At 40.4% G+C, this 27442-nt stretch overlaps 1 protein-coding gene and 1 pseudogene across 1 annotated transcript in view; one reads left to right on the top strand and one right to left on the bottom strand.

The window, feature by feature from the left end:
- ABCD3 (ATP binding cassette subfamily D member 3) overlaps positions 1–1962 on the bottom strand; it is a 76360-nt gene extending 74398 nt beyond the window's left edge. Inside the window, exon 1 of the mRNA XM_044238719.1 lies at positions 1769–1962. Coding sequence (XP_044094654.1) covers positions 1769–1878 — 110 coding nt within the window. The 5' untranslated portion in view covers positions 1879–1962. The remainder of the gene's footprint in view (positions 1–1768) is intronic.
- Positions 1906–27120, top strand: LOC122899157 (annotated as a pseudogene).
- Positions 27121–27442: the final 322 nt, after the last annotated feature.

The following is a 27442-nucleotide window of genomic DNA, read 5'->3' as shown; positions in this document are numbered from 1 at the left end:
ATTAGACTGTTTTGCTATTCCCCAGGAGATGATATTTAAAACTTTCCTTACAATAATCTACAGCCTTATAAATCACTAGCTATCTAAACTATGACTGGAACCGACATGAAGCGTTTCTCTGATACTAATAATGTTCTTATAAGGGTGCAGATCTGAGTGCTGATTACATGGGTGAGTTCTATCTGTAAAAATTCTTCAAGCACTATACTTAATGTATACTCTTCTATATTCCTATTTTACATGTAATACTCTGATAAAACAAAGTAAACCACAGTTGTTAGAGCTGTCCTCAAATTCCCTACCTCATACTAAAACACCTGTTCTATGCACTGAAACATTTCTCTAATAAACGGTAATACAAAGTTATCTTACAACATTTGACATTTTCTGACATAGTCCCAGATAACAAATAACTTCCATTTGCAACCGGGAGCTCAGAAAGCACACAAGAGAAAAAACCAAAAAAAACAAAAACAAAAACCTCTATGTTTTTCAGAAGAAATCATTTTAAAAGCTAACTGAATAGAAGAAAAGTGGATTGGCACTGTATTGTCTAGACAAAGATGTAAATCATTTTCAACTCTTAATCGAATTGAGAAAGGAAGAGAAAGGCCACCACTTCAGACCTTAGTAAGGTAAGGAAGACAGGAGGTTAGTAAGAATTTCATGGATCAGAGTCCCCTTGTTAGTGATTTAGTCCAAAGTCTACTACTCATCAGATATGTCAAGCAAAACAAAAACAAGAGGCAACAGCACCTGCCCAGACAGATGAATGAAATAAAATACATGAAAGCAGTATGCCAAGATTTAAGATGGAATATCCAATGACTGGCAAGAATGCTAGGAAGTATCCTTTCCTCATTCGCTTGCTGAAGCCAAGTGTCTCCCAGAGAATAAAATATTGTGTCTGTAATCCCACAACAGTAACTCAATTCTCTCTTTTTCTTCCTCTAATCTTATAGTCGCCCAAAAGCTAAACATTAAGATTCTCTCGAGGAGGAAGAAGTGGAGTATAATCAAAAAGAATCTTGATCCTCAGCTAAATCACACTTTAACCTTCCACCTCAACAGCCAGGGGAGGGAACCTTGCCTTCCAAATTCAGCCTTTCGGGGTGAAATGACCAGCTCCCACGGAACACCACCTTACAAAGCAATCTTACCCAAAAGACCCAGGGCAGTTCACATGTACAATGCTCACAACTTAGAACAGCAACTACTAGGGAATCGTGCCAAACCCCATCAAAGTGACTGAGGCAACAGTCTCCATCCTGGCGAGTCCAATCCTCAGCCTCAAATCACAAATACACATCCACAAAGCAAACCCACGGTCTTTCAGGAGATGAGATGACAAAACTAGAACGCACCCAGAAAGTTGATACAGGAGGTGGGCTGGAGGCGACAGCCTCTGGGTAGAGGCTCAGGGCTGCTAGCGGGCGCTGGGAAAAAACTCACGCTCTCGGAGTCAGAATTGGGCGTAGGGAGCACTGGGGACGAGGCCTGGGGGCAGGAGGTACAGGTTTCCTAGCGGGTGTGGCGGAGACCGACATTCCCGGGAGCAGAATGTTGGAAGCAGGGAACACTGGGGATGACTGCGCGAGAAAATCAGACACCTTGAAGTTAGAGCCTGGCAGCAGCCATGGCCCGCTCTCTCTACGCTTGACCCCTCCGAGCCAAGGGACCCGTCCGCCCGGCGCCAGGCTAGAAAAGAGAGCGCGTCGGGAGCGCCCGCTCGGGCCCGCGGAGGCAGCGCGGTCGAGGGCCTTCTTACCCGTGCAGGCCGAGGGCGCGGCGCCTCTTGTGGAGCAGGCAGAGCAGCAGAAGCGCGGCCCCGGCCAGCGTGGAGTTCCGCGCCGTCAAGTACTTGCTGAAGGCCGCCATGGAACCACCTGAGCGAGCGAGCCCGGAATGGGGCCGCGGCGCCGTCTGCTACCCTTAATGCAGGAAGCGCGGGGGAGACTGGGAGGAGAAGAGCGAGCGGAGGGAGGGCGGTGCCGCCAGCGCAGGACCGCCCCCTGGCGCGCGCCGCCGCGTCGTCCGCGCGCCGTAGCCCCCCACGGACTTCAGCTCGGCGGGAGCGCGCGCGAGCGCCACGGAGGACGTAACAGTTCTAGGACGCTCTCTGCGCACGCGTGGACCCCCGCAGGGTCGCCCGGATTGCCCGCGCGGAGATGCTGCTGATCTTTTCCCTGGCGCTCCCTGGTTCTTCCGGGCCTGGTTGCTGTCCTTGCCTCACCCCTACTCCCACCTTCGTGCGCACATACCCACCCAAGCTTTCACAACAACTGGAAGAGCAGGCCTACCCGGCGCGGGGGACATAGTGTGACCTGCCACTCCGCCTCTCTCCCTCCCCCGCACAGTGAAGGGCCGTTACCACCCTCTTAAAGGAGCTCAGGAAGAAGGGGAATAGCCCCATCATAGAGCATTTATACAAAACTGAAGGCACGGTGATTATTTAGACGAAAACACCGAAGAGGTGTAGGGAGATGTGGGAAGAATGACTATACAAATCGAAAACCTTTTTCCAAGCCAGGTTTTTCCCCTAAACCACGGGTTATAACCTCTAGCGGATTGTGGAGTGAGTTTGGTAGATTGAGACCACCACTTGTGTGTGTGTGTGTGTGTGTGTGTGTGTGAGAGAGAGAGAGAGAGAGATCGGTAGGAAGACAATAGAACATGCAGAGTATGTCACGTGTAAACAAGTTGTTCTGAGAAATTTTTATTGCAGTCTTGTAGCCTTGTGTCCCTAGCAGTGATATAGAGTGTATTTCTTTAATGTGGCTCTGATCAAACAGAAAGTTTGAGAAACGCTGCTCTCCGCAAAGGGACATTCAGGAATAACAATCACGCGTTGTGTGCATGCTGGCCTTACTCCCAGAATCAGAAGGGCATTGCAGATTACAGCATTCTTCTGACTGGCCCTATGCTACGGAAATCATTATCCCTAGCTTTTAGACTGGCATATGTACAGTAACTTAGTGAATCCCTGTCTTCAGTTGAAGAAACTGGAGGAAGGAGTATCCGTCAGTAAGTACATAAAACCTTGCATAATACACACTCATGTTAAAGTCGCCTACAAAACAGTGGTTTCCTAGGTGTTTACTTAATATGAACTGGGAGTTGCCTAATACAGATCACAAGAATCACAAGGGGTGTGTGTGTGGAGAGGTGATCAAATGCCTAAATTTTGTTAAAGTGGAGCTTCTACTAAATTCTCAGTTTACCACATAGACATTTTCATTATCTCCTGTAACAGTTAGGCAATTTGGTATGCACCAAGGATACAAAGATAAAAACAGATCACAATCCCTGATCTCCAAAGGTTGGCAGAGGAGGAAAAATATGAAAAAAAAATTATAAATATGTTAAGTGTCATGTTAGAGGTATGAACACATTTTGTGCTGTGATAGCACACAAAAAAGAAAATACTTAGTTTTGTCTGGAACTTATTTTTAAGTATTTATTATTAGAGAGAAGGATGGAGAATGTGAGAGAGAGAAAGAGAGCAAGAATCAGGGGAGGTACAGGGAGAAGCAGACTCCCCACTGAGCAGGGAGACATACATGAGGCTCGATCCCAGGACCCTGAGACCTGCAAAGGAGATGAGCAGAAAGCAGATCCTTAACTGACTGAGTCACCCAGGGATCCCTGTCTGAAACTTTCTATTAGGGCTTGACAGAAGATGACTGTGTAGCTAAAGCTTAATGGACCAGACAAAGAGCTGTGAGAAGGACAAGAGAGAAAATCACTAATTCACTAATAAATTGCATAGTAATGTAAAAGTGTTAGGAACTATGGGAGAAGGTGTATCATCTTGGAGTTTATAGCAATGAAGGAAGATCATGCAAGGTTAAAGGAAAGATATATTTAGGAAATAGATTACAGTTCAGAGGAGAATAAGAATGACCAATTGGGCAACATATTCTAAAAGGTACCTGCACCCCATTGTTTATAGCAGCTACATCCACAATAGCCAAACTGTGCAAGAGCCCAGATGTCTGCCGACAAATGATTGGATAAAGATGTGGTATATATATATACAATGGAATATTATTCAGTCCTTAAAAAAATGAAATCTTGCCATTTGCAATGACATGGATAGAACTAGATGGTATTATGTTAAACAAAATCAGAGAAAGACAATTATCATATGATTTCACTCATAGGTGGAATTTAAGAAACAAAACAAAGTAGTAGGGAAAGAGAGGGAAAGATGAAATCAGAGAGGGAGACAAACCATAAAGACTCAGGAAACAAACGGAAGGTTGCTGGATGGATGGGAGGTGGGGGCATGGGGTGACTGAGTGATGGACATTAAGGGGGGCATGTGATGTAATGAACACTGGGTGTTATATAAGACTGACAAATCACTGAACTCTATGCACTATATGTTAATAATGGAAGTAATAATGCACTATATGTTAATTAATAATGCACTATATGTTAATTAAATTTAAGTAAATTAAAAAATAAAAAGTAAAAAATTAATTTTAGCTATTCATAAAGTCCGTCAGGTAAAGACCATTAGGGACAAACCTGTAACCAAACAAAGCTGAGTTCATTAACTTGTTACAGAAAGGATACCGCAGAGCAGAGGAATTATGGGCATGTCTCCAAAAAAAAAAAAAAAGGAAGAAATGGGGGTCATTACAGTATTAGAAGAAGGGAGGAGTTTAGGTAGAATTGAAATGAAATAGTATTTAATAAGCTCATAGCAAATCAGATCTGTATGCGAAGGAATTAATATCAGATCTGAGTTGAGAAGCATCTTCTGAGTTCTATTCCCTTGGAAACATAAATTTAACATTAATGTAGAATATTGTGTCCCAAAACCCCTTATCAGATCCTCTGCACTGTAAAGATATATTGTCTCTCAAACATGAGTTCGAACAACAGAGTTTCTGACAACTTAAGGTTTTAGAGAACAAAGTTCCTCAGCACTATGCCCTTTTATAATTAACCAAAACAAATTTTCAGGATCACAAAAATATTAATAATTAAGAAAAATGTCATTTTATTGGAAGATATCCAAGACCTCTGATTTTTAAATCTCATTCAACAATTAGGCAATTTGGTATGCACAGGACAGAGGGCAGAGAGAAGAGGGGCCAGGAGAGTTGGGGAATCCAGAAATCCTCCTTGAAGAGATATTGTGCTAGTCAGCCTCCAGCATTGTCCACAATGATCCTTATTTCTGGTACTCAGGCCCGATATAATCTCCCTCCTATCAGGATGAGTCTGTGTGACCAAACAGCAGTATGGTGAAGGTGACAGTATGCAACTTCTGAGCCCAGATCATAAAAGACACTGTGGCTTCCACCCCCCTCTCTTGGATTGCTTGCTTTTAGGGAAGCCAGCCGTCACAAAGTGCACTCAAACAGTCCTCAAGAAGAATCAAGGATTCCAAAAAGAGCCAATGCCTGCTTACAAGCCTTGGAAGCAGATCTTCCATCCCCATGGATGAATGCAGACTTACGAAGATTCCGAGCCAGAACGTTCCGCCAAGAAGCTCTTAAATTCCTGACTCATAAAAACTTTGTGGGAGACAGTAAATGTTTACCATTGTCTTAAGCCACTAAATTTTAGGGTAATTTGTTATGCTCTGATGTGATTTGGGTCAGGCCTCCAAAAATAGAAGAAAGGTGCTTTAGGAAAAGATATAATAGGAGCAAAGATACAGACACTAGAAGGTACAAAGCAAGATGATTAAGTATGGTGTTGGACGGAGGTTCATGAAGTGGTGCTAGATGAGACAAAAGCTTGAAATGTTGAATGGAGGTCAATTTTGGGAAGATCTAAAACATCCAGTTAACCAGGTAAGATTTTATTCTGCAGTAAAAGGAGGGAGTCCAAGTTTGGAGGAAGAGTGGTAACCTCAACTTTTATTTAAAGAGACTGTGCCAGTGGCAATGTGTAGGATGGATTGAAGGAAAAAATATCAAGCAGAGAAACCAGTCTGGACACTCTTGAAATAATCTAGGTGAAAGATTGTAAACACCTACTCAAGCAGCACAGAGCAAACAGGAAGGAAAGCACTTTGTGGAATCAAATTGGATGGGGATGGTGAGTTTGTTATTTAACAGGAAGGAAAATTTTAAATTCACTCTGAGATTTCCTGGTTGAGCACCAGAGAAGAGGATATTATTTACCTGAGGGCAGGAGCACAGAAGTGAAACATTTTTGTCAGGGAAGATAATGAGAGGCAAATGAGTAATTCTTCACTAGATCCTCATCACCAAGGTAAACTCCAAGATCCTTAGCAACTTACACAAAGCTAGTTATGAGATCAGTTCTACCTACCTCTCTGAATTCCTATCCTGACCCTCCTCCCCTCGAACAGATGTATTCCACCTCTGCCTAGAAGACAAATGCATACTGCTATTCCCCTCTGTGGTCTTCCCTAGAATATTCTATTCCTTCTGCCAGAAATACCAATCCTTTCCTACCATAACATCCTCACTCTCAACTCAGTCTATCTTTCAAAATGAAACTCTGATGGTCTTCTACTCCAAACTGTCTTTTCTGCTCATGTTCCCCAAGCCCCCACCTCTTACCAAGTAAATCCCTTCCTCCCTTTTGCTGCTTCTGTCTCATATCTAATTCTACTAGTGTATAGCAGGGTCTTACTTTTATTTTTTTAAGATTTATTCATTTATTTGACAGAGAAAGAGCACAAGCACGGGGGGCGGGGGGGCGGTGGAGGAAGCAGGCTCCCTGCTAAGCACGGAGCCCATGCAGGGTTCAATGCTGGCTCCATGCAGGGCTCAATCCCAGGACCCTGGGATCATGATCTGAGCTCAAGGCAGACACTTAACCGATGACCCACCCAGGCATTCCTATAGTAAGTGTTTCTTTTTTTTTTTTTTTTTTAAGATTTTATTTATTTATTTGACAGAGATCACAAGTAGGCAGAGAGGCAGGCAGAGAGAGGAGGAAGCAGGCTCCCCGCCGAGCAGAGAACCCACTGAGTCACTCAGGTGCCCCTAGTAAGGTGTTTCTTAAGAGAAACTGACATTCATTTCTCTGACAAGGTAAACACCTCAAGTCACCAGGAAAAATTCATCTTTTTCATCTTTGCTTAAAAAAGAATCACTTTGGGGGCACCTGGGGTGGCTCAGTGGGTTAAGCTGCTGCCTTTGGCTCAGGTCATGATCTCAGGGTCCTGGGATCAAGTCCCACATCGGGCTCTCTGCTCAGCAGGGAGAGCCTGCTTCCCTTCCTCTCTCTCTGCCTGCCTCTCTGCCTACTTGTGATCTCTCTCTCTGTCAAATAAATAAATAAAAATCTTTAAAAAAAAAAAAATTTAAAAAAAAATCACTTTTTGGTGGGTTGCATTGTTGGTAGGAGTGCAGACCAGTGCAGCCACTATGGAAAACAGTATGGAGTTACCTCAAAAAGTTAAAAATAGAACAACCCTATGATCCAGTAATTGCACTTCTATTTACCCAGAAAACCCCACCAAAAACACTAATTCAACAGGATACATGCATCCCTATGTTCACTGCAGCATTATTTAAAGTAGCCAGACCAAGGAAGCTGGCCAAGTGTCCATCGATAGATGAATGGATAAAGAAGAGGTGGGATGGTGTATATATATATATATATATATATATATATATATAATTTCAGCTATTAAAAAAAAGAATGAGATCTTGCCATTTGCAACAATATGTATAGAGCTAGAGAGCATAATCTTAAGCAAAATAATTTAGTCAAAGAAAGACAAATACTATATGATCTCACTTATAATGAGGAATTTAAGAAACAAAACAAAGAAAAAAGCAAATAAAGGTGGTAGAGTGACCAAGGCATGAACTCTCAAGGGTTCTCTATGCTTGGACATTATTCTCAAAGATCTTAGGTAGTTCCTAGATGACTGAATTGGGATGGCCTTCCTGGCTTAGCCTCCTACCGTGTTGGAAACACCTCTCCCTATAGGCACAGGGCACTGTCGTAGAACTAGCTCACCAGCTCAGTCTTCCTACACCTCCTGAAGAGTTTCTCTTTAGGACAGTGAGCTAGTGAGATAAGACTATCTCAGTGTGTTGTAAAGACTCTAATAATGTTGAAACCCAAAAGGAAAGTGGTTGAGATTTCAATCAGTACCTAACTCTCCTTCCAGTGATAACAGTAAGAGGGTTTCTCAATGATTCTTTTTAAAAAATCATTTTATTTTATTTTTATTTTATTTCATCATGAGAGGTGTACTCTTTAATCCCCATTTCCTATTTCACCCATCCCTCCCCCAACCACTTCCCTTCTCATAACCATCGGTTTGTTCTCTATAGTTAAGAGTCTATTTCTTGGGGTGCCTGGGTGGCTCAGTGGGATAAAGCCTCTGCTTTCAGCTCAGGTCATGATCCCAGGGTCCTGGGATCGAGCCCCACATCAGGCTCTCTGCTCAGCAGGGAGCCTGCTTCCCTTCTCTCTCTGCCTGCCTCTCTGCCTACCGGTGATCTCTGTCAAATAAATAAATAAAATCTTAAAAAAAGAGTCTGTTTCTTGGTATCTCTCTTTAGAAAACTAAATGATAGGAAATGATATGTGACTTTTATCCCAGACTGCTCATGCACGTCATTGTAATGAAAACTACATGCACTGACAATTGTGCTTTCTGTTTATTTACAATAAGTACATCCTCGGGCCCTATACATTGTTGGCACAGAGCAGGGTCTCAGTAAATGTTCATTAAACTGAACAAACTGATTTTGAGGAGCTAAAAGGAATGCCTGGTGGAAATGGGCATTCCCAGCGGGTAATCAAAGAATTAAGAGCAAGTTTTTAGGGAAAACGATCCGTGCTAAACATTTATTTATATGAAAATATTTATTAATGACTTACTATGTGCCAGGAACTGGAGCCACTGGTGAGAAAAACAGAACAGTCTTCACCCAGAACAGTCTTGTAGGGGAACATATACTAATCAAATGATCATAAGTAATCCCACATATAATAAGAATTTTAGATATACATTTAGAAAAAAAATATGGATTTGGAGGTCTTCATATACAAAATAGATGAATACTTGGAACCAAAAAAAAAAATTAAAAAGAGAATGGGCTGTTGGGAAGTGATATATAACCCTGTTAAACACCTACATTTGAAGGATGGAGGAAGGAAAGGGATCCAGGATAGTGAGAATAATTAAAGAGGCAATATGGAAATCTGGAGGCATGAGGATCACAGAAGTCAAGATGCAAGAGAGTTTCCAGAAGGGTATAGGAATGGTAATTGAAATTATGAGGAAGTGTTGGAGATCCATTTCTTTATGAAGGCTTTTCTGGATTCTCCTTTCCTTCCCTCAATATTCTCCCAGTGCACCCTGTTCAGATTTCTGTCACAGCTGTTACAGTGTTTATTTATTTAAATGGAAGGAACCATTACAAGAGATGAAACCAAGTCTTATTTTTCTTAAATTCTGTATCATCTGAAAAAAAAAAAAACTTGGATCCACACCTCATACTGCAAACAGAATAATTTCTAAATTGCTCAAAGAATAACTAAGAAGAAAAAATATACAAGGAAACCATAAAATTATGATTAAAAAAGAGGAAAGAATTCTTCATGAAATAATGATCTTGGGCGCCTGGGTGGCTCAGTGGGTTGGGCCGCTGCCTTCGGCTCAGGTCATGATCTCAGGGTCCTGGGATAGAGTTCCGTATCGGGCTCTCTGCTCAGCAGGGAGCCTGCTTCCTTCTCTCTCTCTGCCTGCCTCTCCGTCTACTTGTGATTTCTCTCTGTCAAATAAATAAATAAAATCTTAAAAAAAAAAAAATTAGGGACGCCTGGGTGGCTCAGTTGGTTGGACGACTGCCTTCGGCTCAGGGCGTGATCCTGGAGTCCCGGGATGGAGTCCCACATCAGGCTCCCAGCTCCATGGTGAGTCTGCTTCGCTCTCTGACCTTCTCCTCGCTCATGCTCTCTCTCACTGTCTCTCTCTCTCAAATAAATAAATAAAATCTTTAAAAAAAAAAAATTAAAAATAAATAAATAAATAAAAATAATGATCTTATAATCTTAGCATGGGGGACACTTTACAAGTATTAAAATCCAAAAGCTATAGAAGACAAAAAATACATGTTTGGCTACTTAAAAATAATTTCCTCATAAGCAAACCAAATCAAAATGAAACAAGACACTGTAAACAGGGCAGAAAGAAAACTGTAGGAAAAAGTTGCACCTTATTTCATAGACTAGTGGTTTATTTTCCTAAGAATACCTTCAAATCAGTAAAAAAAAAAAAATAGCCATAATCTGAATAGGAAAATTGGTAAATAATATGAAGTATAGTCTATGGAATAAAAAATTATAATTAATATGAAAAGATGCTTTTATCACACATAGTTATAGATACAAAAGAAAACTACCCTAAAATACAACTCTCACTTACCAAATGGGAAAGATCCCAAAGTTTGATAATACATTACATAATTTTTTATTAATATTTCAGAAAGACATGTAAATTAGTACAAATTATAGAACAATTGATCAATAGCTTAAAAATAGAAATGCATATATCCTATGACTCAGTAATTTACTTCAGGGAATTGATTCTTTAGATGTACTCTCACATAACTGAAATGTCATAGATATAAGGTATCTTTGTAAAAGCAAAGAATTGGGAACATGTTTTAATTCCCATCAGTGGAGGACTGATTAGATAATGTAACGGAATATTTATTATACATCCATGAAAAGAATGAAGCAATTCTGTATATGCTAATATGGAATGATCTCAAAATATAACATTAAGCAGGAAAAAAAGCCAAGAGCAGAACAGTATGTTAGTATGTTGCCATTCACTAAAGGAATAGAGAGGAAGTAATATAAGCTTATTTGCTTATAGATGAATATAGTGTCTTTGGAAGGATACTCATGAAGATGATGATATTGACTTGACTGTAGGAAGGGCAATTGAGTGGGGGTGGGAGGCAGGAAAAAATAGTTGCACTGAATAAATTTGTATCTTTTAAGTTTTTAACCATATAATACATCATCTATCATATTTAAGAAACAATTCTAATGAGGTGAAATTCACATAACAAAATTAACTGAACTCAACAATTCTGTGGCATTTAGAACAATCACAAGATTATGTAACTACCACCTCTACTTAGATCTAAAAAATTTTATCATCCCAAAAGGAGACCCCATACACATTAAGCAGTAGCTCCCCACTGTTTCCACCTCCCAGCCTCCGGCAACTACTAATCTGTTTTCTATCTCTATGGATTTATCTATTCCAGATATTTCACATAAATAGAATCATCCATTATGTGACATTTTGTGTCTGGACTCTTTTACCTAGCACACTGTTTTCAAGATGTATCTACATTGTAGCATTTATTAGTACTTCAATATTTTTATGGCTGAATAATAGTCTATGTTATGAATAGATCACATTTTATTTATTTACCTACTCATCAGCTAATGGACATTTGGACATTGTGAATAGTGCTGCTATGAACAGGTATGTAGATGTTTTCAGAAGTATTACTTCTAAATATCTATACTGGATACCTGTTTTCAAATTCTTTGAGATATACACCTAAAATAGAATTACTTGGACATATGGTAACTCTATGTTAAATTTTGTAAAGTAAGCTCTTGACCAAACAAGGGGTAATTCTATGTTAATTTTTTTTTTTTCTAAAGTAAGCTCTTCACCAAGCAAGGGATTTGAACTCATGACGCTGAGATTAAGATTTACATGCTCTATAGACTGAGCAGGCCAGATGCCCCATATATGTTACATATTTTGAGGAGCCACCAAATTCCTTTTCACATCAGCTGAATTAGTTTACATTCCCACCAGCAGTGAAAGAGGGTTTTGATCTCTGCCCATGCTCATCAACATCTGCCATTTGTTTGCTTTTATTAGCAATCTCTGTGAATGTGAATTGTGTTAAAGGTTTGCATTTTCCTAATTATTATCTTTTCATGCGCTTGTTGTCCATTTGTGCATCTTCTTTGGAGAAATGTCTTTCAGGTCATTCACCCCTTTAAAAATTAGGTTGTCTTTTTGTTGTTGAATCATAAGAGTTCTTTATATTTTCTGGTTTCTAGATCCTTATTAGGTATATGGTTTGCAAATAGAATTTTCCGTTCTTTAGGTTGTCTTTTCACTTTCTTAATAATGTCCCTTAATGCACCGAAGTTTTTAATCTTGATCAAGTCAAATTCATCTATTTTCCCTTTGTTTCTTGTGCTTTTGGTGACATATCTAAGAATCCACTGTCAAATAAGTCCAAAGTTGTGAAAATTTATCCCCTATGTTTCCTCCTAAGTGTTGTCTTGTTTTAGCTCCTACATTTGGATCTTTGGTCCATTTTGAATTAATTTTTGCACACGCTGTGAAGTATTTTCCTAATTTCATTTATCTAATTTGCATGTAAGACCTCCAGCTATTTCAGAACTATTTTGAACCTATTATATTTTTAAAATGAAATTTAAATACAAAACAAACGATCAACTTAGTCTTTTTTCCATTGCGGTGTCAGAATTCTGGAGTCTGATAAATCACAAAGGCATTGTAGAGGCGCCTCCATTTATCAGTCCTCTGCCTGCACTAGCTGTGACTGAAGTGTCATTGTGTCAGCCTACACAGTTCTGTCCACACCAGGAGATCTTGGATGAGGCTAGGATCTTCTGACCTAGCATCCAGCTGGACCTGGTACGTGCTGCAGCTAAAGAACCCTGTCTCCTCCAGTCTCTGGCAGCATGTTTTTATTCTCCTCAAACTTCAGTCTCAGTTTAGACTTTCACAGTCAAAAGTCATGCAGCCCTCTTGCTAAGCCCAACTGGGTCACTGAAGCATAGAACTTGCTCCCTGAATAGAAGAAGGGAATGGAGAAACTAGAGAAAGAAAACAAAAACTGACATCTCAAGAATTATCCTGCTATACATGTATTGGGAATCTACAAGAAAATATGGGAGAATTCCTCTATAACCTTGGTATCAATAAAGGCTTTCTAACTATGACTAAATATCCAGATGCAATAAATGAAAAAAAAGAAAAATATAAGTAATAGAAGTCTTTAAGCTTTGATATGTCAAAGCTTTTTGATATGTCAAAAACAGTATGACGTGCTTCCTACTCTGCTAAGTGTAAGGACCTATTTAGAAACTGTCCCTGCTCCCCTTCCCCCAGGGGATTTACTTGGAGACAAGTCCTAGAAACCAGCTTCAGGTAACAAAGTCCAGATACAAAGGTGGGTCAGGCCAGGTGGAGACATCCAGATCAGTGGGGGGATGCATACTGTGTCCCTGGTTACTAAGGAGTATGGGCCCTTTGGGAGCCTTTTGGGTGCCAGTCCCAATGAAGGTGTAATAGGCTGGCTCAAATGTCTACTAGGGTAAACTGTAACTCAGTTGGTCACTTAGCATTACTGTAGAGTTTCCTGTGTGTGTGTTACAGTCTCATTGGTCACCTGTGCATGGCCAGGCCCAACCGCATGGCCTTTGCCCTTGAAAGCTAGTCTGTGAAACAGAAGGGTCGCCCTCTCTTGTAAGAGGTGCGGCCCCGAACGTTCGGTTAGATTCTTGATGCTTGGCGCAAAATAAAGCTTTGCTTGACCTTCGTTTTGTATCAGTCTTGCTCCTTTAGTCACAGACCCATTATTGGGGCATAACATATGGGGCTCTGTCCGGGATTAAATGACGAGAACTGAGCCAGCATCAGAATTTCTGGGAAAAGCCTCAAGGTAAGATCTCGCAGATTTTACTCTGTGGGATCCGCCGATCTCCAGGCGCTGTGAGATCAGGAGGTCTGTCTGGGTGGAGCTCCAGGGTCTGTCTGGGTAGAGTCCACCAGGGTGAAGCTGGACGCGGCCATGCTCCCCAGGGCTGGAGAGGATGCGGGGACACCCCTTTCCTCCACTGGTAGATCGCCAGGGGGTTTGAGTCCCCCTAGGCAGCCAGGGGGTTCGAGTCCCCCCAGGTGGTTACTGGGGGTTTGAGTCCCCCTAGGCGGCCAGGGGGTTTGAGTCCCCCGGATGGCCAGATCATCAAAAAGTCCCCACCGGTGGCAGGCTCTGGGTAAGAACTGCTGGGCCTGCGGCTGTCTTGGTCTTGTCTTTTTGTTGTCTGCTGTGCTGTTTGTTGTGTTTGAAGGAATGGGACAAGCAGAGTAAGGGAACTCTGACTCTTAATGGCTATAACTGGAGCCAACTGGGGTTAGTCTAACTCGAGACAGAGACTTTAAGGAATATTCCCAAGCAGCTGCCGAAATAACTTTGTTTCAGGGACATTCCTTGCCCTCTCTGGCCCGACGGAGACTGCCTAGCCCCTCCCCCTTGCTGGAGGGAAAGCATGGCATGTGCTCCTCTCTTGGAGCCAATGAGCCTTAGAACTGGGAACCCTTTCTCTGCGTTCTGGTGGCACTTTGTTCTGTTTGTTCTTCACTGTCGGGAAACAAGAAGAGCGCCCCCTGGACCTAACACCCCCCACTCTGGATCTTCCCACCCGTGTCTCAGGTAAACATTCAAAGTGGAGTGGGCCCAGGTGGAACATAAATCAGTATTTGAACTAAGTTAAGTTTGTTGGATTAATTAGGATAAACATGTCTTTTGAGTTAACAGTAGTAAATGTGAAACTTCAGAGTTTTTACTTAAGATCAAAAAAATCTGTGTTGAAATCTGTTAGCAAAGAGATGACTAGAACTGATGGCTAATTGTCTGTCTTAAAGTTTTAATGGGTAATTGTTAAAGTAGCTTTGAAAGTCTTTGCTAACCTGAAACTTCAACCAAATGGGATAAAATGCTAGAGACATGGTTGCTGGAATTAGGTTTGTGCTTTTGAAATCTGTTGGTAAACGTGTTTTGTGCTTAACTGATTGAAAAATTTGCCATCTAAAGAATTCTGTTATAACAGTTCACAGTTGGTTTATATTTAATCTTCAGTAGAGGTTAAGGTATTTCTAAGAGTACAAAATTCTGCTAAGTGTAATTAAGGCTGATGGAAATAAGGGAAACAACTCTGTAGAAAAGTAGGAAATACTGAAATGTAAATGGTTTTCTCTTTGCCTGCCCAGAGTTGTAAATGAAATCTCTTTGACTCATAAGGCTTCCTTGATATGCTAAGTTACCCACGGAGTACTGCTAAACCAATGATCAACCTTGGGTTGCATTTTGTAGCTACTCTAGAGGCTCTATACAGTACCTAGAGTTTAATGTTTTGATAAGGGTCTTCACTTGATTTTTAACCATATCTATTCTGAGTTTTTGTCATTTGTAATTGTTTTAATTATCTTGTAAGATGAATTCCACCTTAAAGGAAATTCATATGGGAAGACTTTGATATGTTAAAATCCTGGGAACTGAAATGGGTAAAGATTTACAGAAGTAAGGGCTACATTCAGACTAAACCAGAATTAGTAACATGGGACTAGATGAACTGAAAGGCTGTAATGTTGCGTCTCTTAATGTTTTAAACATTACTGATTCTGTAATGTTTGCTCTAGAGTAGGGAAACTTTTTCTTAAGTTACCTGTAACTTATAGAGATGTAAAGGTGTTCATTTGTAAACGAATCAAGGCATTCAACTTTTCTATCTGAACCCTCTGAAACCCAAAGTGTTCAGTAAGTATTCTTCCTTGGCAGTCAGTCATTTGCATAAGTTCAATAAGAATCTGTTCTCCTTGTAACAGGATGGCATTGGACACTGGTTATTTTACCAAGGCTTTGACTGGAAAGTCATATTTGAAAAGACTCAGATATGACCAGACAGCTTAAAGGAACTAAGGTTGACTTTACAAAACCTGGAGCCGTAGAGCCCTTTGGAACTGTTGGCCCGATACCTCGCTTACAGAGTTCCCAGCAGCCTCACCAGGTGAGTAAAGAATGTCACTCCCTGGTAGGAGCAGGAGCCTCAAGATACTTTGGGTACCTCAGGGAGAGGAATTTGCCCAAGTCGACAGGTATTGCAGGCATGTCTGACGGCAAGTACATGGCTTGGCTTCTGGCCTGGAGAGGCTACTAAAAGTTCAACCTAGAGATTCCTTATAAAAAGTTCCAACAAAGCAGATTCTAAAAGATCTATATGATTACTCACTGTTCTTACTGATCTTATGTAAATAATTAGGCCAAGTTTGTTAGAACTGGACTTGTTTTTCAAACGAGTTAGTCCTGATTTGGCTATCTCTGGAAGTGAGGGTGATTTTAGAGAGAAAAATTATGATTTAATAACATGGCTTTATGGGTGTTAAATTCTAGATTAGATTGTTATTAAGTGTTTGTTTACCTAAGCTAGACAACTTAAGGTAAACTTCAGAGAAATTGCATGATAACTCGTGTAAACGATCTTGCTTTTGCCAGTCAGTCAGCCCCAGATATAAGGAGGAAACTTCAGAAAATTGAAGGATTTGAAAGGAAGACTCTGACTGAGTTAGTGGGAATAGTAGAAATAGCCGCTGAGGACTATGGGTCTTGCTTGCAGGGGATGAGAGCTCTCTTACAGACTCTGCAGGGGAAAGGGTATCAGGTGTCAGCAATGAAAACACAGCTTTGTAAGAGGCACACCACTTACTTAGGCTTTGGTCTCCATGAGGGAGTTTCTTGGGACGTTGGGCTACTGCAGGCTGTGGATACTGCAGTTCACGGAGATGGCACGACCTCTTTACGAACTGACTAAGGGAGGACTCACTATGGTAGAGTGGACAGCTGAGGCAAAAGGAGCATTTTGGGAATTACAAACAGCCTTACTGAGTGCCCCAGCATTGGTCATGCCAGACATTACCAAGCCCTTCCACTTGTATGTGGATGGAAAGACAGGGGTGACTGAAGGAGTTTTGACTCGGACTCTGGGGCCTTGGCAAAGGCCAATAGCCTATCTTAGCAAGAAACTAGATCCAGTAGCGGCTGGCTTCCTCCTTGCCTCTGCATAATTGCTGCCACGGCCTTCCTGGTCAAGGATGCAAGTATATTTACAGAAGTGGACTAAATTAGACTGTAAAAGAGATTGGGCTAAGACTAGAAGAAAATTAGTAAGCCAAATACATCAGGGCACTCGTTTGGGGACACGCAAGTTTAAAGAGCTCATGGGCAAGCAATTTTAGGTTTCTAAATTAGGGCATAAGGCTCAAGATGTGGTTGATAGATGTGTTCAATGTCAGACAGTAAATGCGGAAAGAACTAGAATGGGAAGAAGAAAAAGGGAAAGAGATTGCTATAGCAGAAATGACTGCTCAGTCTGTGCTCCAGTCACTGCAGGCATTACAGTCTGTCTTAAAAGAGCCCATGCAGGGATCTGAACTGCCCACACTGGGACCAAATCGGAGGTGGAGCCACATCCACGCCAACCCAGGTACTTAGTTTGGATGCGCTGCTGCCAAGTGGGAAGCTTGGAGCCTCGCTGGAAGGGACCACTTACTGTCATCCTGACCACCCCCATGGCAATAAAAGTAGAAGGCATCAGGGCCTGGATTCATGCAGGTCACGTCAAACGAGCCGAGGACGAGAACACCCCCCAGAGGTGGATGCCGCTACCAATGGACCCCGCCAATTGTGGACTAAAACTAAGACTCAAAAAACAACGAGTTCATTAAATTCATTGTTGGCCCTGTTGTTAAGATATAGACGGGAGGTATAAGCAATTGCGAAAAAAAAAGGAGGGGCTTAACTTACTGTTTCTGATAAAAGGAGGAGGGGGGCTCTGCATAACCTTAGGAGAGAAATACTGTCTCTGGGTAAATCACACTGGAGTCATTAAAACAGTCTAGCAGCTGTTAAAAGGAGGGTATAGAACTGGCTAAAAAGTCAAAGATTTGACTAGTCTCCAAAGAAAAGGGGGGAATGTAAGGACCTATTTAGAAACTGTCCCTGCTCCCCTTCCCCCAGGGGATTTACTTGGAGACAAGTCCCAGAAACCAGCTTCAGGTAACAAAGCCCAGATACAAAGGTGGGTCAGGCCAGGTGGAGACATCCAGATCAGTGAGGGGATGCATACTGTGTCCCTGGTTACCAAGGAGTATGGGCCCCGCCCTTTGGGAGCCTTTTGGGCGCCAATCCCAATCAAGGTGTAATAGGCTGGCTCAAATGTCTACTAGGGTAAATTGTAACTCAATTTGTCACCTAGCATCACTATGGAGTTTCCTGTGTGTGTTACAATCTCATTGGTCACCTGTGCATGGCCAGGCCTGATCGCATGGCCTTTGTCCTTAAAAGCTAGTCTGTGAAACAGAGAAGGGTCGCCCTCTCTTGTAAGAGGTGCATCCCTGAACGTTCGGTTAGATTCTTGATGCTTGGCACGAAATAAGGCTTTGCTTGACCTTTGCCTTATATCAGTCTCGCTCCTTTAATCACGGACCCGTTATTGGGGCATAACACTAAGAAGACACTTGATATGTCAAAAAACAGTATAAGCAAAGTCAAAAGACAAAAGACAAACTAGAAGAACATATTTGCAACCTACTTTGCAGATAATGGGCTAATATCTCTAATTTATAACTTTTTAAAATTTTAGGGGAAAAATCCTATAGAAAAATGGACAAATGACAAAAACAAACAATTTACAATAATATAAAAAATGGCCTTTAAACATCCTGAAAGGTGTTTGGCTTCACTCAAAAGAGAAATGCAAAATAAACTCTACTAAAATATATTTCTTACCCTTACATTAGCAAAAATTGAGAAGCTTGACAATGTTACTCGGTGGCAAGACTTGGGAAAAACAGACACCCTTTATATCACTGTGGGAATGAAAAAAATTGTGGGAAATTTTGTAATACAGGAACAAATACAAAATGATACATACATATATGCCTTGACCCAACAATCTTCTAGGAATTTAGATGCACAAAGAAGTAGAAATTCTTCCAGAAATTTAAAAAAATATGTGTGCAGAGTATTATTTCTTGAAGCATGATTTGAAGTTATAAAAGAATGGAAACTAATCAAATATTCAAGCATAGGACATTGAAAAATCTTTGACACAGAAACACAATGAATTCTATGCAGCTATAAAAAAAAATAGCAGAGATGATCTCGAAACACTAAAAGGGAGTTATTTCAGGAGTTACCATTAAGTTAAGAATAAAAAGCATAAGAGCTTAAATAGGATGCTACCTTTTATGCACAAAAGAAGGGAAAATGGGATATATTCATACATTTGCTTAACTTTACAAAAAGAAACACTAACAGAAAAACCAGATAACTAAAATTGGCAGCATGCAGAGGTTGGGAAGAAATATGGTGGAAGGGATGTGACAGGAGTATCACTTCTCTGAGAAACCCTTTTTTGCCTCGTTTTGGATCTTGAAAGCATATATATGTTCTACACATTCAAAAATTAAATTTGACCACTAAGAATGGGGGAAAATGAAAAACTGAAAGCAAAAGAAAAGACATGAATCTAATTGTATTTCAAATGAATACCATAACCATACTGTAAGGAAAAAGAATAAGGAAGAAAAGAGCCAAGGAAGGAAAGAAAGAAGGAGCCAAGTAACATGTTTGACTATACACCATTAGTTTGGGGCAAGGTGGGGCGCAGGGAAGAATTACAAGTGAATCTTGAGCTCATGTTAGAGTTTTGTTTATTGTAGTAGTGTCAGTAATGTGGTTCTAAGTTATTTTAAAGGTTTTATTTTATTTTACTTTATTTATTTGACAGACAGAGATCACAAGTAGGCAGAGAGGCAGGCAGAGAGAGAGGAAGGGAAGCAGGTTCCCCGCTGAGCAGAGAGCCCGATGCGGGGCTCGATCCCAGGACCCTGGGATCATGAACTGAGCTGAAGGCAGAGGCTTTAACCCACTGAGCCACCCAGGTGCCCCCTAAATTATTTTAGAATATATTACAAGACTGAGCAAATATACTGGTGTTTGGGGAGCTCAGTCTTATGGAGGAAGGAGAGACATGCAAATAGGGAATGGAAGAAGACTAGAAAGCACTTTGTGGGGATGGCTGGAATTGGAGATCTCAAGCATGAATTTATGATTTCTAAAAAATATATATGGTGTATACATAAAGTGTGTGTATAAGTCTCTATGTAAATGTATTTACAGGTATAAATATATTTTGTGTATGTGTATATATACATATCTATCTTAATTCCGTCCACTGTATATATCTTAATTCTGTCCACTGAAAGGGCCAAGAAGCAAAGATGCTCTGGTAACAAAGATAATACCTGGTACCTAGGTCTTGATCTTTAATATTATTCTTCACTAAGATGAACCAGTGCTCCTCAAAGACATGGCTAATTCCATGCATGGAGCAAGGTAAATGAAAGTCTGGAATGGCTACTTGTGCCAGAAAATAAGAAATGCTAAAAAAAAAAAAAGAAAGAAAGAAAGAAAGATGAGACATGTCAGAACACGAGAGCCTTTTGAAGAGATTCCTCTAGCCAAATCTGGGATAATTTGTGTACCAAAATAAGTACAGTAATGAACTGCAAGTCATTGAAGAAATAGAAATTAATGAGTTCATACTATAATAAATAAATAAGCAAGCAGAGGACAGGGCTCTTGATTATAGTTGAAAGCTGGGGGCCAACTGATAAATATAGAGGAGTACACAAGTTGGAAGATTATCATTTTGCAATAATCATTAGTTAAGTTTGAATTGGGCAAAATTACCAATGGACACTCAATCTGGAGGATACTTTGATAAGGGACAAGATATTTTCATAATCCTAAATGATCTCCCTAAGATGACCTATTAGTTACAACAGTGAAAAAAAATGGTGATTTTAGAGACTAAATTGGACAATATCTAGACTGGGGAATCCAAATTAATGTCACCACTGTGGGAGAGGTGAATATCTCATGCATCTAAATGTGCTATCTGAGGATACAATATCTCCTATGCAGTATTTTGGTGTAGAATGTATAACGTGAACGTAATTATGAAGATACATCAGAACAACCCCAAATGAGGAACATTTTTTAAAAACAAGAACGAGTACCATATTTGTGAAAAATGTCAGTGTCATAAAGACAAAGAGAGGCTCTAGAAATATTCCAGATTAAAGGAGGCTAAAAAGAGTCAACCATTAAAAGCAATAGCTAACCCTAAACTGGATTTTGTTATTTTGGGGGTGCAGATTACTATGACTTTCTTAAGGACATTGGGCCAATAATTAAGCCAATAACTGATAAAGTTGCAATATGATTGGTAGATTAGAGTATTACATAGATGTTAAATTGACTAAAATTTGTAACTATATAAATGGTCCCTGACTTATGATGTTTTGACTTACAATCTTTCAACTTTAGGATGGTGTAAAAGTGATATACATTCAGTAGAAACTGTACTTTGAGTTTTAGATTTTGATCTTCTCCTGGGCTAGTGATAACGTGAAATAATCCTGTCTTATGACCTGAGCAGCAACCACCACAGCTCCCAGGCAGGTGGGATCATGTAATCACAAGTGTGGCCAAGTGATACACTGACAAATATTCTGTACCCGAGTAACCATTCTGTTTTTCACTTTCAGCATAGTACTCAATAAATTACATAAGTAATTTATTAAGTACTTAAGATATTACAACACTTTACTATAAAACAATATTTGTGTTAGATGATTTTGCCCAGCTGTAGGCTGATGTGTTTTGAGCATGTTCAATGTAGGCTAGGCTAAGCTATGGTGTTCAACAAGTTAGGAGTAATAAATGCTTTTTAAATTTATAATGTCTTCAACTTATGATGGGTTTATCAGAATATAACCTGTCATAGGCCAAGGAAGATCTGTATAATGATTCTATTAGAGAATATCCACACTCTAAGGAACATACACTGAACTTTTTAGTAGTAAAGCGCCATCATTCGGGGGTAAAAGATCAAAAGGTGCAGGAAAACACACACATGCACACACAATCGAGAACACATACACAAATGATAAAGCAAAAGTTAAATATTTATAGTAGATAAATCTGGATAAGCGGTATATGAGTGTTTTTCTGTCATTTTAATTTTTGCAACTTTTGGGAAGTTGGAAATTCTTTCAAAATAAGACATTTTGTAAAGAAGAAAAGTTAAAGACTAACTCAAGAATATCCATAGTAACTTTTTCCATAACAGCCTTTAACTAGAAAACTCAGGGGTCATCAGCAGAAGACTGAGTAAACAGATTGTGGCATAGCCACATGATGTGACACTGTTCAACAGCAAAAAGGAAGAACTGCTGAAAAGCACAGCAACATGGATGAACCTCAGAAACACTGAGTGAAAGAACGTTCACACATGCACAAAACATTCTACTTGATTCAATGAATATGAAGTGCAAGAGCAGGGAAAATAAATTTATGACAGATGTCAGAAAGTGGTTGCATTTGGAGATGGGGTAAAATTGATGGGGAAATAGTGTGTGGGAACTTTCTAGATGATGAAAATGTTCTCTATTTTGCTTGGGTGGTAGTCTCAAGATATTTACAAATGTCCTAACTCATCAAACTGAATACTTTAGACCTGTGCCTTTTATGTTGCATAAATTGTAACTCTAATTAAATGAATGAATGAAAAACAAACAATCTAATTATTTTCAGGGAGATACCCAAAGGTAAATTCAGGTTGAACAAGAGGTTGTATCCACTCCACTTAAACATCAGCAGAATTTGTTTCAGAGTTAGGACTATTGTGTCCTGAGAAAGACTTGGAGTATCTAAAAATATGAAAGGGAAATAATGATAAATAATATGAAAGGCTCTAAAGAAGACCTAGAAGACCCATTTGAAACTGTTCAAGAGAAACCATTTTTCTTAACCTTCCCTCAAATAACCTTTAGAATATTTAAGAATGCTCTGTAGGATGTACACTTAATATCAAACATAACTAACAAGTTTGTAATCCATAAAAATACCAATATTTCTACACTTAAAAGGAGTTCTGGATTTTGCTGCTTGGGGTTTTTGTTCCTATGTGTAAGGAGTGGCACCTCTCCGTAGACTTGGGGCCTGTTTGGGCACCATCCTGCACCAGACATGTGGTCCTGGTCTGCGGCCACTGGGCAACAACCAGGGCTGCAATGCTATGGTAGTGGGTTCCTCCCAGTCCAGCATCTCTCTTTAACAGCACCTTACGGAGCTCACTTTCTTCAAGCAATAAAAGGCTGATGTGTTTTGAGCATGTTCAATGTAGGCTAGGCTAACTTACATGACAGAAATAATCTAAGTTTAAATATTGATGCCATATTCCAAGTACGGTCCTGGAGTTAGAGTGTAATTTTAGAGCAGCTGCTATCTTCTTCTCTAGATGCTGGTGAAATCTTCAGCCAGGTAGGACTAGGATGACATCCTTTGCTTGTCCTGTGGCCACTCTCCATCTTTGGTCAGGCCAGTTCTGCTCCTGGCCCCCTTTTGCTGCAGAGCGCCACACTGGTCTGTTGTGTATGTGTATGTAGGCATGTGTGTATGTGTATGTGGGGGGGAGGGGCTTCTTGTTTTCACAACTACACATATTCCAGAGTTTCTCATTCTCTTCAGCTCCTCAAAGTCCAATTTCAAGGGCACAGATTTTTATCAATGATTCTTTTATTGTTCTAGAATCTGTACTTCGAATTGCTACATCTCAAATCTTTGCAAAACAGGGACTTCTACAAGAAAAATCTTTGCAGATGCCTGCTGTCTGTGAGCTTCTGTACAAGTCCCCATTAAATTCCTGTGGTGGCCAGGGTAGAAAGGTTTGTTGTTGTTTTTTTAATAGTCTTCCAAAGCATAACTAGAAAATAAAAATTGTCTGGATTAAGACCTTCTCCCAACACATAAGTGCCCCTTTATCTACAGCAGCAGCAGTGAGGGACAAAGCCACTTACTTACTACGTCTTGGGTGTTTTACAAGTTACCCAGTTCGCACTTACTGTATTTGGGTGGCTGTGGATCTGAACCTTTGAAAAAACAACCGAATGTGGAAAGAACAATGGGCTGTGAGTCTTGAGTCTTGAGTTCCACCTCAAGTTTTGTCTAAATAACTGCATGATCTTAGTCTCTGATTCTCCACTTTCTCATATGTGAAATAAAGGGTTTCATACTGGTTACTTCTGAGAATGGGGGTTGGAACTATTAACTACTAGGAGAGACTTCCAGATTTAAAGATCCAAGACTGTGTCAGACAAATACATAACAACTGAGATTAAAAAAAAACAAAAAACAAAACACAGAAGCAGACAAGCTCTTATATCTACACACATGCTAACTACTGAGGGAGAATGGAAGCCCTTCCTTGCAGAAAAATTCCAAAATTCCAAATAATATATGCAGAAGGAATGAGGGCAAGAGAAAAATTACCATTTGACCATCACAGTAATAATTATTGTGGGCAAGATTTGGGGATGAAACTTTAAAGAGGAACAAAAGAGTTGCATAGTCTCAAATTATCTTCCCCAAAATATCTATTAAGTGTTTTGGTGGTTTTTAGCATATGTTCACAAATGTTTTGATAATCCTACCTCTAGAAGGAGTCGTTTATTTTCCCAGCTAATAGATTTAGTAAATGACTTCTAATGGATAGAGTATGGAAAGAGGAGAAAAAACCCACAACCTACGAATATCACAGTAGAGAAACCTGGCAGACAGATATCACCTTAACCAAGTAATCAAGTAATCAAAGTAATCAAAGTTTACAGCAGCAGGAGTAAGATGATTAGGACATGTTGATACTGTGTGTCCCTGATATGATACAATGAGAAAGGCATTCATCTCTGTGATTTTCTAAAACATTGGCAACCGCAGTCTGATCATTAGAAACATCAGACAAAACCAAATTGAGGGACATTATACAAAATATCCAGCTAGTGCTCCTTGAAAGTGTCAAGTGCATGAAAATCAAGGCAAGACTGAGAAATTGTCCCAGTTGGAGGAGACAAAAGAGATATGGTGACTAAATGCAACGTAGTGCCCTATTGAAGCCTACTTACTGGAGCAGAAAAAAGCATGCGTGGGAAAAGGTTGCAATTCCCATGAAGGCTGAAGTTTAGTTAATAGTGCTGTGCCAATGTTAATTTCTCAGGTTTGATGAAGGGACCTGCTCACATGCAATGTAACAATATTAAGGGAAGCTGCGTGAAAGCTGTCAGGGTGTATCTCACTTAATAGCATTTCACTGAGGCTGTGTTCTTTACAGATTGAAGGCTTGTGGCAACACTGTGTTAAGCAAATTTCCTGGCGGCATTTTCCCAGCAGCATTTGTTCACTCCTGGTCTCTGTGTCACATTCTGGTGATTTTCACCCTACTTCAAACTTTTCATCACTATTCTGTTCGTCATGGTGATCTGTGATCAGTGATCATTGATGTTACTCTGGTGCTCCATTTTGGGGGTACCACAAACTGTGTCCGATTAAGATAGCAAACGTAATTGAGAAATGTTGTGTGTGTTCTGATGGCTCCACTGATGCGCCAGTCTCCCATGTCTCTCCCTCCCCTCGGGGCTCACCATTCTCTGAGACACAATAACACTGAAATTAGGCCAGTTCATAGACCCTACAACGGTCTCTAAGTGTTCAAGGGAAGGGAAAAGTCGCACACCTCTCTCTTTAAACCAAAAGCTAGAAATAACTAAGCTTATTGTAGAAACCATGTCGAAAGCTGAGACAGGCTCAAGTCTAGACCTCTTGAGCCAGTCAGCCAAGTTGTGGATGCCAAGGGAAAGTTCTTGAGGGACGTTGAAAGTTCTACTCCAGTGAACAAGTGAATGATAAGAAAGCAAAACAGTCTAATTACTGATACGAAGAGAGTTTCAGCAGTCTGTGTAGAAGATCAAACCAACTGCAATATTCCCTTAAGCCAGAGCATAATCCAGAGCAAGTCCCTACCTCTCTTCAATTCTGTGAAGGCTGAATGAGGTGAGGAAGCTGCAGGAGCTAAGAGAGGTTGGATCGTGGAGTTTAAGGAAAAAAGCCATCTCCATAAAATAAAAGTGCAAGCTATCCAGAAGATGTAGCTTAGATAAGTCATGAAGGTGGCTATACTAAACCACAGATTTTCAACCTACATGAAACTATTGGAAGAAGATGCCACGTACAACTTTCATTGCTAGAGAGGAGATGCCAAGGACTTGTTTCAAAGCTGCAAAGGACAGGCTGATGGAGCTGGTGACTTGAAGTTGAAGCCACTGCTCACTTAACCATTCTGAAAACCCAGGACCCTTAAGAATTATGCTAAACTCTGCCTGTGCTTTATAAATGGAACAACAAAGCCTCTGTTTACAACATGGTTTACCCAATATTTTAAGTCTGCTGTTGAGAACTACTGCTCAAAAGAAAAAAAAATTCCATTTAAAATATTGCTGCTCATTGACAACTCACCTGTCACCCAAGAGGTCTGATGGGGATAGACAACAAGATTAATGTCATTAATGTCTGCTAATACAACATTCATTCTATAGCCTGTGGTTCAAGGAGCAATTTCGACTTTGAAGTCTTACTATGTAAGAAATACATTTCATAAGGCTATAGTTGCCATGGATAGTGATTCCTCTGATGGACCTGGGCAAAGTCCATTGAATACTTTCTGGAAAGGATTCACCATTCTACATGCCATTAAGAACATTCATGATCCATGGGAAGAGGTCACAATATCAACGTGAACAGGAGTCTGGAAGAAGTTGATCCCAGCCCTCTTGGATGACCTGGTGGGCTCCGGACTCCAGTGGAGACAGGAACAGCAGATGTGGTGGAAACAGCGAGAGGACTAGAAGCAGCACAGGAGTCTGAACATGTGACTGGATGGCTGCGATCTCCTGATCGAACTTTCACGGCCGAGGGGCTGCTTCTTATGGATGAGCAAAGACAGTGGTTTCCTGAGCTGGACTCTACTCCCAGTGAAGATGCTGTGAAGATGGTTGAAATGACAACAGAGGATTTAGAGTATGACACACACTTAGCAGCAGCAGGGTTTGAGAGGACGGACTCCAATTTTAAAAGAAGTTCTATTTTGGCTAAAGCGTTATCAAACAGCATCACATGCTACAGAGAAATTGTTTGTGAAAGGAAGAGTCAAATGGTGCTGTAAACTTCATTGCTGTCTTATTTTAAGAAATAGCCAGAGCCCACCTACCATTCAGCAGCCACCACCCTCATCAGTCAGCAGCCACCAACATCGAGGGAAGACCCTCCACCCGCAAAAAGATTACAACTTGCTGGTGGCTCAGATGACTCATTGGGATTTTTCAGCAATAGCGTATATTCAAATTAAGGTATGTACATTCTTTTTATAGACGTAATGGCATTGCACACTTAACAAACTGCAGTATAGTGTAAACCTAACTTGAATATGCACTGGAAAACCAAAACATTCATTTGACTTGTTTTACTGTGATATCTGCTTTATTGCGGTGGGTCCAGAACCAAACCAGCAGGATCTCCAAGAAATATCTCTACAAGAATTCTATGTACTATCTTTGTAACTTATCCCTGTGCTATCTATGTAATTTATCTTTGTACTATCTTTGAAACATCCTTAAATATAAATTGCTCCCCCCCAAAAAGTTTAGAAAAATGTTAAGTTAAATTGCATT

The sequence above is a fragment of the Neovison vison genome, chromosome 2 (assembly GCF_020171115.1).
Source record: "Neovison vison isolate M4711 chromosome 2, ASM_NN_V1, whole genome shotgun sequence".
In the NCBI taxonomy this organism is placed as follows: domain Eukaryota; kingdom Metazoa; phylum Chordata; class Mammalia; order Carnivora; family Mustelidae; genus Neogale; species Neogale vison.
Note: the sequence above shows the minus strand (reverse complement) of the source record. Positions and strands in the feature narration are given on the sequence as shown.